This window comes from Anomaloglossus baeobatrachus, chromosome 3 (assembly GCF_048569485.1).
Source record: "Anomaloglossus baeobatrachus isolate aAnoBae1 chromosome 3, aAnoBae1.hap1, whole genome shotgun sequence".
NCBI lineage: Eukaryota > Metazoa > Chordata > Amphibia > Anura > Aromobatidae > Anomaloglossus > Anomaloglossus baeobatrachus.
This window is the reverse complement of record NC_134355.1, coordinates 49,965,366-49,977,568: the sequence shown is the minus strand read 5'-3', so window position 1 is coordinate 49,977,568 and position 12,203 is coordinate 49,965,366. Positions and strand designations below refer to the sequence as shown.

The window sequence follows — 12,203 nt, the reverse complement described above, 5'->3', positions numbered from 1 at the left end:
TTGGCTTTAAATCCATTCTTTATATCAGGTGTTAAGGTTTAACCCCGTATCTGCGGGTTAATAGCATTTTTTCAAGTGACAGCTTACAATCCATAGATCTGGCTATGGCTGAGCTAACCACGGCCACGTTCCAACTCGTATTTTTAAATGACAACTCAACAAAAGTCACAAATGCCTGCCTAAAAAAATGTGTCAAATTTGCAACAGACCTTGATAGATTCCCACAAAATCTATGATGGAGACATAGCGCTTCAACGGTTCTAGAAGAATGTATAAAATAGCACAGCGACCAGGTAGTCTCTCACTGCCCTAAAGCGCTCAGGGGGAGGAAGGGAAGTCATCTCTTTGCTCTCAGTTGACAAAGTTACCCCTGAGGAAATTTCAGCACATGACCTGGTCTGGAGAATTGAGGTTGTGCACTCACTTTGCAGCTCTGCCCACATGAGGTCTTCTAATTATATTTTCCTGTTTGGCTATTTCTCATATCCACTAATAATCCCATTTTCATTTGAAAGGTTTTACGTGGAAAACACGACTGAAGTTTTATTTGAAAAGTGGTTTCACTGTAAAGATCTTGGAGTAGAACTTGCACCGATAATTAAGGAGTAAGTCTGTCATCCACTTTATATACTTTGTGTTATATAGCAGACGCATTGTTGTTTTATATGGTTAAAATTTGTGAAAGTTGGTATATGTAGAGAAAACTTTAGGTTGAGTTCACATATCTTTTACATATCTCAATCTGAGCTCTCACTGGCCTCTGGCGCTTTTTTTTCATCTAACCTCGTTTTCTTTCATATGCACATTAGCGACAATAATCAGAACCGGACAGCATCTTTTTGCATTAAAGCATCTAATGAGCGTGTGCAAAGGTCACTGTGAAGGAAGGGGGAGGAGGTGAGCTGTGACATTGCATATTCTGATTGGTGGATTCTGTGTTATCTGCTGTTTACAGTGGTGTTACTTATCCTGTAATACTGCCTCTGCTGATAAGAAAACTCTTGTAGACTCTTCCAGAAAGGACAGGAAATACAAGTATAAAATGTTCCAGTGGCCAGTGTGGAAATAGCCACCTTAGCAATTTTATTTTATTTTTTTAATACAGATCGTGATGTGAAAAAAAGAATCATTGCTGAATTTTTTAAAAAAATACAATAGCCTGATTAAACAATAGGTCATTTTCTGATGATAGTTCCCCGTTAAAGGGAAACTATCACCAGATTTGGTGCCTATAAGCTGCGGCCACCACCAGTGGGCTCTTATATACAGCATTCTAACATGCTGTATATAAGAGTCCAGGCCGCTGTGTAGAACATAAAAATCACTTTATAATACTCACCTAAGGGGCGGTGCGGTGCAGACTGGTCGGATGGGTATCTCCGTTCTCGGGTACCGGCACCTCCTCTTTCGGCCATCTTTGTCCTCCTTCTTCTGAAGCCTGGGTGCATGACGCGTCCTACGTCATCCACACAGGCCGGTATTGAGGTCCTGCGCAGGCGCACTACAATACTTTGATCTGCCCTGAGCGGGGGAGATCAAAGTATTGTAGTGTGCCTGTGGAGGACCTCAATGCCAGCTAGCGTTATGCACTCAGGCTTCATAAGAAGGAGGACAAAGTTGACCGAAAGAGGAGGCGCTGGTACCAGAGAACGGAGACACCCATCCAACCAGTCTGCACCGCCCCTTAGGGGATTTTTTATGTTCTACACAGCTGCCTAGACTCTTATATACAGTATGTTATAATGCTGTATATAAGAGCCCACTGGTGGTGGCCGCACCAAATCTGGTCACAGGTTCCCTTTAAGGTATCGGTTAGCAGTTTTTACAACACTAATGCTGCCAAATACTCTGGATCCAGAACAATGAAGTTTAATTATTCCTATGTCGCTGTTCATACTTCTAGGACAAAAGGAAGTGGTTAGAGAGGATTTATAGCTGAGAAGATGGGACACTTAGGGCCGTTTCACACAACCTAGCTTTTCACCGGTTTGGTGGTTCCAGCGCACTCCAGTACACTGTGATACAGTACAATGGCAGCGCGACAAGCTCCGGTCACATGCTGTCATGTGACTGGAGCATGTGACTTGGAAGTTGTGGCGCTGCCATTGTACTGTATCACACTGTACTGGAGTGTGCCGGATCCGGCAAAAAGCCAGGATGTTTGAAACAGCCCTTACTGGTTTCGCAATACCCAATGAACACTTGGGAACTCATTAGCAGACAGCCCATTTTCTTTCTTAGGCCACATTCACATCTTCAGTATTTGGTCAGTTTTTTTACATAAGAATTTATAAACCAAAATTAGGAGAGGAATAATTAGATGAAAAGGACAATAGAAACACGTCACAACTTCTCTATTTTTTATCCACTCCTGATTTGCCTTAAAAAAAACTGATGTAAAATACTGATTAAATACTGAATGTGTGAACGTGGCCTTATTCAGCAGCACGATCTGCAAAAATGTTATGATTGATCTTCATTATCATGAATTTTGGTCTAAAAAAAATTTTTTAGCTTATTTTGTTAAACGTTTTGCACCGTTTGTCTTCTATACCTTCGGTGTTCTGTTGATGACCGACAATCAGTCAGCAAGCCCATTCTGAAGGGAAAGTTTAGAACTCTTATCTCCCTTCCTTTTTATTTTCTTACAGCTGGTTTTTGTGATTTTTTTTTTTTTTTTTAAGGCTAGGTTTACATTTCCGCCAAAATGTATCAGTCACAATCCGTGGCTCTTGTAAACAACGGAATCCGTTTGGCGGATTCCGTTGTTTCCCATAGACTTGTATTACTGGCGGATTGCGACTGATGACCTAGCGTTGCATCCGCTGTGCGGCGGTCAGTCGTTTTTGGACTGACCGCCAGGTGGAAACAACGCAGAATGTAACATTTTTTGGGCCGTCAAAATTAACGCACCGCGCAGGAATCCGTCGCAATCTGTCACGCTCGTAATGTTTGTCTATGGTGCTGGATTCCGTCATGCTCTACTGAGCATGCCCAGCATGTTTGGCACAGCCACTGGGCTGTCCCAAACACAAACGGATCATGACTGATCCGCCAAAAAACGGACGCACAGCGGATGTAACGGACGCGACGGATCAGTTTTTTCACAGGATTCCTGTGAACGGAATCCTGTGAAAAACACATCCGTTACGTCAGTTGACATCTAAAAAACGATGGATCCGTCGATGACGGACCTGACGGATTTAAAACAACGGAAATGTGAACCTAGCCTAAAGTGGAGCTGAACTTTTTGGTCTTAAATCAGCTAAGAACTCAGAAGAAGGAAGATAAAAGCTAGAAACTCTTCAATCAGAAGCAGCTCGCTGACAGATTGTTAGTTAACTCGTTCTGCTGCCAGTAATAGACAGTGGAACACAGAGGATATAAAAGAGGGACAATTTTAATTAAAATTCAATTGCAAAAATAATTTTTAGCCGGAAATATACACATTTAGGCCCCTTTCACACGTCAGTGATTCTGGTACGTTTGTGCTTCTTTTTAAACGTACCAGAATCACTGACATACGCAGACCCATTATAATGAATGGGTCTGCTCACACGTCAGTGATTTTTCACTGCACGTGTCTCCGTGCAGCGTACCCGCGTGTGCGTGATTGCTGCACGGAGACATGTCCATTTTTTTCTGGCATCACTGATGTTCCACGGACCACGCAGTGGTGTGGTCCGTGAAACACGTGCCAGAAAAAAACGTGCATTTAAAATAATAAACATTTTAACTGACCCGGCGTCCAGCGATGTCCTCTGCAGCCCGTCCTCCCTGCTCCTTCTGTGCCGGCTGATTACTGTTGCGCATATTCATTATGCGCGACACAGCCGACCCGGAAGCAGCTGCTGCGGGGGTCACCGCCGGCCGGATGCTGCGCCGCGGGAGCGATCAGCACCATGGACAGCAGGAGCGGGCGCAGGTGAGTTGATTTCTAAGTGCAATCACGGGCCACGGAGAACGGAGCCCGGATTGCACTTAGACAACCCACGTGTGCCGTGATTCACGGCACACGCAGGGACATGTGCGTGTTTTACACGCCAGTGAAAAACGTCACTGTTTTTCACTGACGTGTGAAACGAGCCTTAGTGGAAAAATAAAAAATAAAAAGTCCTGAAGGTGTCCATATACTTAAGGATCTATCTAGCGGCGTTATTCATAATAACTTATTCCCGTATTGTGATGCTGACTTTGCTTGGTAGCTTTCCTATTTTTAGTTTCTATTTCAGCCATTTACAGAGCTTTAATACAGCGCTCAGGAACCGATGGCCCCAAAAATTACTTTTAAAATTACTTTTTTTTTATGTCATGTCAATCTGACATACAATTTTGATTGATACCAGTGTGACGCGAGAGCCGTACACAATAATCACAAGAGCCCAGACCAGTTATACCCCAATAATGGTGACCTTTATGGGTATTCTTCATAAACCATATATTTTTATGTATATATTATCTCTACATTTTTGGTCATATCTTCCTTTTACCTGCAGGTGTCGCACATTTTACAATTTTCTATTAATTCTCAAAACAAATGTGTTGTACGGTGTATGAAACCTCTGCTACCGATATAAATAAGAAGTAAGGAAATGATCAGATGGCATAACAATCTCCTTCATTGTTTCATATTTTAGATACTTCAACTCAAAGCAATATAAAACAGGAAAACCTGACCCAGGTAATGGTGATTATTAAACTTCTAAGGCCACGTGCGCACGTTAAGTATTTAGTACGTTGTTTGTAAGGCCACGTGAACACGTTGAGTATTTGGTGTTTTTTTTTACCTCAGTATTTGTAAGGCCGCATGCACACGTTGAGTATGTGGTGAGTTTTTTACCTCAGTATCTGTAAAGCCATGTGCACACCTTCAGTATTTGGTGAGTTTTTTACCTCAGTATCTGTAAGGTCATGTGCACACCTTCAGTATTTGGTGAGTTTTTTACCTCAGTATCTGTAAGGCCATGTGCACACCTTCAGTATTTGGTGAGTTTTTTACCTCAGTATCTGTAGCCAAAACCAGAAGTGGAACAATCAGAGGAAAACTATATTGGAAACACGAGCACCACTCCTGCATTTTTTTTACCCATTTCTAGTTTTGTCTTACAAATACTGAGGTAAAAAACTCACCAAATACTCAACATCTGCACGTGGGCTTAGCAGACATGATATAGGAAAACTTTGGCCATGTGCCCATGTTGAGAATGATTGTTTTACTTGGTGGGAATGATGCCCAGGGTTTCCTTCTCGCGCTATATTGTGGACCTTAACATTGGTTGTCATATCCATCACCTGCATGCCTCTGTTGCCTGCTTGTGGTACACCGCTTGTCACAGCTTGTTTTGTCGCTGTCAGTGTGTGTACTTTCGATGTAGTGGCTGGAGCAGTCATGACCGGCTTAGTGGGCGAGGTCTGGTGCCTCCGGCACACTACAGCAGACCAGCCGCTTGCAGTGTTGGGGAGCGAAGTCAGTTGGTGGGGGGCGTGGTGTCGACTGTGCTTAGTCAGACAGCGGAAATACTCCGACCGAATGGCACTCAATAACCTGGTAGAGCGCTGGGAAGGAAGCGCCAGTCCATATCCACTAAGGCACATGTCACACCCAGCATCTAAGCTGTCACGCCCACTAACTTCTGATCCCTGATACTGCCAGCATGCCAAATTTTTTACCTTAGTATCTGTAAAGCCACGTGCCCATGTTGAGTATTTGGTGAGTTTTTTTACCTCAGTATCTGTAAGGCTAAACCAGGAATTGGTGAAAAATACAGAAGTGGTGCCCGTGTTTCTATTATACTTTACCTCTGATTGTTTCACTCCTGGTTTTGTCTACAAATACTGATGTAAAAAACTCACCACATGTGTGCACGTGGCCTTACAGATACTGAGGTAAAAAAAACCCTCACCAAATACTCAACATGTGCACATGGCCTTACAGATACTGAGGTAAAATAAACTCCCCCAAATGCTCAACATGTGCACGTGGCCTTACAAATACTGAGGTAAAAAAAACCCTCACCAAATACTCAACATGTGCACATGGCCTTACAGATACTGAGGTAAAATAAACTCCCCCAAATGCTCAACGTGTGTACGTGGCTTAGAGGTAGACATCTGGATATTTTTCTCATTCATGCATTTCAGCCATTTTTTTGCAAAAAATGAAAACCCACCAAAAAATTGGTAGAATAAATCCTATGTATATAAAGTATATCCTGACGGTTGATTTCCATGTACATATTTTACTCAGCATATTTACCGGATGTGTCCACTTTGCTGTTACTATAGTTCGCTGCAGTGTCAGACTGGGCTGGCAGGGACCAACAGTAACATTGACTTTGGGGGCCACTGATTAAGAACATGCAAATATTACATTCACAAATTTACCTAAGCTTCTATATAATAATATACCTGGTATTTTTTAAAATGAATGGTGTGATGCTTCCTTTGTCTGTAAATGGTGCATTTCTGCAACGTAAAAAAAAAAAAATCATGCATGTGAAATTTCACGTCACATCCATGATGTCTTTTTTTCGGACTGTCCCTGAAGTTCAGGACAGTTGCTGACCCAGCCGCAGAGCATGTACTTCTTATCTTTTCTACTGTAAAAGCTCTTTTATGCTTCCTTCAAATATCTGTGTTTACAGTAATTGTAGTGTTCGTTTTCATGCGTACCGGAGACACGGACACACGTAGACCCATTAAACTCAATGGGTTTGCTCACACATCCGTGTTTATACACGGTCCATGTGTCTGTGTGCTTCACACGGTGACGTGTCCGTTTTTGGCCAGCAGCATGAATGTCACACGGACCACACACTGATGTGATCCATGTGACATCATTGTTGACACGTACAGGAGGACACCCATTCACTGAAATTAAATGGATGTTTTATACTTACCTGACTTCAGCACTGCTGTTGTTTCTGGGTCCCACTCATTATACCTCATGAATATTCACTGCACAAACTGACCCAGAAGCAAGTGTGGCAGCAGCGCCGGAGACAGGTAAGTATACAAGTTCATGCTGTGGTTTGCTATCCGGATGTCACATTATTAGCCAAAAATATATGCATTTAAGGGAGAAAAAATGCCCCAAAGATGTCCATGTCCATTAAACATCAAACATACTAAAAGTTTTGTAGAACGTGGAGTAACATTTTAGGGAACATCACTTTGGTGCTATTTAATGATATCAAGTTTTTTTTAGTACTAACTTCTTGTTGTTTTGTATCCTTTAAAGACCAAATACCAGCAGAAATTCCATTCAAGCTAAACACTGAAAAAGTGATGGAACCATTTTCCTTTCAGAACTGGCTGGATGCACACTGTTTGGGAATAGGAAAGCAAAAACATGTACCTATGTTTGAAAATCGTTATGAGACTAAGGTATTATATTAAGTATTGGGGAACAAAGAAAGAACAACCCATTTATACCAAGTGTAGATTTATTATACACTGAACAAAAATGTAAATGCATGTTTTTGCTCCTATTTTTCATGAGCTGAACTCAAAGATCTAAGACTTTTGCTATGTATAAATTTTTTTGCTTAAATATTGTTCACAATTATTTTTAAATCTGTGATAGTGAGAATTTCTTCTTTTGCCGAGATAATCCATCTACCTCACAGGTGTGGCATATTAAGATGCTGATAAGACAGCATGATTATTGCACAGGAGCGCCTAAAGGGGGCTTTACACGCTAAGATATCGCTAATGCTGAGTCGTTGGGGTCACGGAATTTGTGACGCACATCCGGCCGCATTAGCGATGTTGTTGCGTGTGACACCGATGAGCGATTTTGCATCGTTGCAAAAACGTGCAAAATCGCTCATCGGTGACATGGGGGTCCATTCTCAAATCGTTACTGCAGCAGTAACAAGGTTGTTACTCGTTCCTGCGGCAGCACACATCGCTCCGTGTGACACCGCAGGAACGAAGAAGCTCTCCTTACCTGCCTCCCGGCCGCTATGTGGAAGGAAGGAGGTGGGCGGGATGTTACGTCCCGCTCATCTCCACCCCTCCGCTTCTATTGGGCTGCCGCTCGGTGACGTCCCTTAGAAAGGAGGCGGTTCGCCGGTCACAGCGACGTCGCCGGGCAGGTAAGTATGTGTGACGGGTCTGGGCGATGTTGTGCGGCACGGGCAGCGATTTGCCCGTGTCGCACAACAGATGGGGGCGGGTACCCACACTAGCGATATCGGGACCGATATCGCAGTGTGTAAAGCGGTCTTTAGGCTGGCCACAATAAAAGGCCACTCTAAAACGTGCAGATTTATCACACAGCACAATGCCACAGATGTCGTAATTTTTGAGGGAGCGTGCACTTGGCATGCTGACTATAGGAATGTCCACCAAAGCTGTTGCCCGTGAATTGAATATTAATTTATTTACCATAAACCGTCTCCAAAGGCGTTTCAGAGAGTTTGGCAGCACATCCAACCGGCCTCACAATCGCAGACCACGTGTAACGTGCACCGGCCCAGGACCTACACATCCAACATCTTCTCCTCCAAGATCATCTGAGACCGGCCACCCGGACAGCGGCTGCAACAATCGGTGCAAAACCAAAGAATTTCTGTACAAACTGTCAGAACCTATCTCAGGGAATCTCATCTGCTGCTTATCGTCGACATCGGGGGTCTCTATCTGACTGCAGTTCATCGTTGTACCTGACTTGAGTGGGCAAATGAGTGGATAAACATTCCACAGGCCACAATCAACAACTAAAGCCTGCTTTACATGTTACGATTTCGCATACGATATCGTATGCGATCGTAACCGCCCCCATCGTATGTGCGGCACGTTCAATTTGTTGAATGTGCTGCACAAACGATTAACCCCCGTCACACGTACTTACCCGTCCATACGACCTCGCTGTGGGCGGCGAATGTCCACTTCCTGGAGTGGGAGGGACGTTCGGCGTCACATCGACGTCACACGGCAGCCGGCCAAAAGAAGCGGAGGGGCGGAGATGAGCGGGACGTAAACATCCCGCCCACCTCCTTCCTTCCGCATTGCCGGCTGGAGCCACGGGAGGCAGGTGAGATCTGTTCATCGTTTCCGGGGTGTCACACACTGCGATGTGTGCTACCCCGGGTACGATGAATAATCTGAAATTCAATTTTTAGGAATTGAACGACGTGCCTGCGATGAACGTTTTAACGTTCAATCGCAATCGCACGTACCTGTTACACACTGCAATGTACCTTACAATGCCGGATGTGCATCACTTACGTCGTGACCCCGCCGAAACATTGTAAGATATATTGTAGCATGTAAAGCGGGCTTTAATCAACTCTATGCGGAGATATGTTGCACTGCGTGAGGCAAATCGTAGTCACACCAGATACTGACTTGTTTTCTGACCCCCCTAGACCTCCCAATACAATAAAACTGCACAATTTAGCGTGGCCTTTTATTTATACCTGTGCAATAATCATGCTGTCTAATCAGCATCTTGAAATGTCACACCTGTGAGGTGGATGGATTATCTCGGCAAAGGAAAAGTGATCACTAACACAGATTTAGACCCCTTTGTGAACAATATTTGAGAGAAAAAGTCCTTTTGTACACAGAAAAAGTCTTAGATCTTTGAGTTCAGTTCATGAAAAATTAGAGCAAAAACAAAAAAGTGTTCCATTTATATTTTTTCCAGTATGTGTGTCAACTGTATGTGGAGAACAAGGATTAATATGACCTTTCTGTTCCCATACAACATCTCAAACTGTTGGCAGCATACAGTATATCATGCTACTCAATTTTATGGCATCAAAAGTGATCTGATCATCCAACGAACAAGCATTTAGTTAGTTTGTCAGGTGATAGGCGGTATGTTTACATAACACAATAATTGAGAATGAGAATGCTCTTAAATGATTTTTGGCCCATGTGAAAATGCCTTAATGCTTTAAATACAGCCTGAATGTGCTTATTCATTGCAATGGAGCATGGTGGTCTGGCAGTGGGGTATTAATGAATGAATTTTCAAGATAACTTTATAAACATTTTTTGTTTCCTTAGTTAGGAGGTTTTTTAAAAGGTAGACAAACCTTAGCTGGGGGCAATATTTTTTTTTGGTTACTGAAGAGGCCAGTGCCTAAGGCGGCACCTCGTATGGGGGCGACACCAGGCAATAGGAAAAAAAATATTTAGTATATCATTTTTTTTCTAAAGTTCCTACCCTTCCTTCTGCTCTTACAATTAAATCAAATGACTGGGCTGTGCCTTTAACATCTTCAATGAGGCAGTGAAGGAAGGAAGGATGCCACAATCTGCAGTGAGTAAGTACAGCATTGTTGATGGATTGAGCATCAGTCAGCAGGGGCTGGAGGACTGCACTGATAAGAATTTTGATCCAATGGGCAATGATTCACTCTGTTAGGGTGAGGTCACAGCCAGAGACAACAAACTGGGACACAACGACAATTTGAACTCTAAGGACAACTTCAACTCATGGCACTCTAATATTCTGTGGGACTAAAACACTCATTGCTCATCTGGCTGAGTGTAATAGTTTTTAAACACATGGCAACTGGTTACCAGACCTTAAACATACCTTCAACTTTCAAGTTACAAGCTATTTTTTGTATTGTGCACTGGTACAGAGGTTCCCTGTTGGTTTTCATCCACTTTGTAGCTCCAGCTTGTCCACACAGCTGTAGGGTTAGTGCCTAGGGCAGCTTCAGCTGTAAATACAGTTTTGATCCGCCTTTTAAATTAAAAAGCAAACTTGGGTGGTGGAGAGATCTGTATTGCCTACACTTGGACATTTCTCAAACATCTCTTGCATTAACAAATACTATTTTTCTTTTAATTTTAGGCTTTAGTGTATGGCGCAGGAGAAACCGTAGAGAGCACATCACATACAGATACCTGGATATGGCAAATGGTGAGTTTCTAAAAAAAAAAATATATATATATATGTATATATATATATATATACAGATATATATATATATATATATATATATATATATATATATATATATATATATATACTTTATTCTTACGGTGTCTAACAGTGCAATTACATTGTATAATAATATGTAAGAGGTTTCCTATAAAAACAGACAGAATATTTGTATGATCTATAGCAAAACCTCTATGGAAGAAAGACCTGAATCCTTTCTCTATTTTTTCTCCAATTCTTCTAACAGGGGCTGCCATGATGGCATGCCCTAGGACAGTGATGGCCAACCTTTTCAGCGTGGTGTAAAAATAACCAAAAACCACAAAGGTAAATATTGAGGTAGTTATTATATCAAAATACCACCACTAGGACTACTCTCATAAAAATATATTTTATTAATAAATATTAAAAAAAATTAAAAAAGAACATGTGTAGTGTTCTTATCTTTCAATTTCGTACATCACATAGACATATATATACAAGTGCAAGTGTAAACCATGGTTAAACCCACGCCTGAGCGTAGCTATAGACAGTGGTTTATAGAGAGGGGGACAGATGTTAGTACGTCACTGTCCAGCTAGTAGTTGTTTGATGTGCACTGTATCTACCTCCTTGTTTGTAGATGTATATGCTAATTATACTCTACTAAAAGGTATATAGCCCTCACTGTCCTTGTCAGCCTCCAGCAGGGATAACCACCACCAGAAAAGTGAAAAAAGTGCAAACAAATGAACCATAGACAAACAAACAGTGGCAATGCGTTAGCTGTCCAGGGTTCTCATATTAGGTATAGTTTCCCTAATCAAAGGTTGCTGGATAGTTTAGGTAGGAGCCTGGAGTTCCACTTTACTAATGGATCTCCCTGCTCTCCTGACGCGTTTCACCCCCCCCCAACGCAGTAAAAGGGGATCATCAGAGGATATTTTATGAGTCACTTCTCAAGAAAGGACACAGGGGACCAGTCCTCTTTTTCAGAGTGCTAATATATGTTCCCTCTTAGAATGTGGTTACATGAGCGGACTGTTCAAATGTCCAGGATAGGGATGAAGTTATTTAGTAGTTGGTCCCTGTATATAGATGTAGTGGTGTACACACTTTTTAGTCAATAAAGAGGCAGTTTTTTGTCCACTATAATTCTCCAGGAGACGTGTGGTCCTATGATTATAATAGGTTGTATATTCGTCCCTCCTCTTGACGGGACCAGGGTGGGTTTTTCAACCTTCAAATCACTCAGGAAATTGAATATATAGGTGACCTCTTTTCAGGCGAATGTATAGGATATGAAATATAATTT

The 12,203-nt window shown here is 42.3% G+C and overlaps 1 protein-coding gene across 1 annotated transcript in view; it reads left to right on the top strand.

The window, feature by feature from the left end:
- The window catches only part of HAAO (3-hydroxyanthranilate 3,4-dioxygenase), a 70,962-nt gene that overhangs the window by 41,685 nt on the left and 17,074 nt on the right, over window positions 1–12,203 (top strand). Inside the window, exons 5-8 of the mRNA XM_075338011.1 lie at window positions 516–605; window positions 4,638–4,681; window positions 7,241–7,386; window positions 10,820–10,888. Of these exons, the coding sequence (XP_075194126.1) occupies window positions 516–605; window positions 4,638–4,681; window positions 7,241–7,386; window positions 10,820–10,888 (349 nt within the window). The remainder of the gene's footprint in view (window positions 1–515; window positions 606–4,637; window positions 4,682–7,240; window positions 7,387–10,819; window positions 10,889–12,203) is intronic.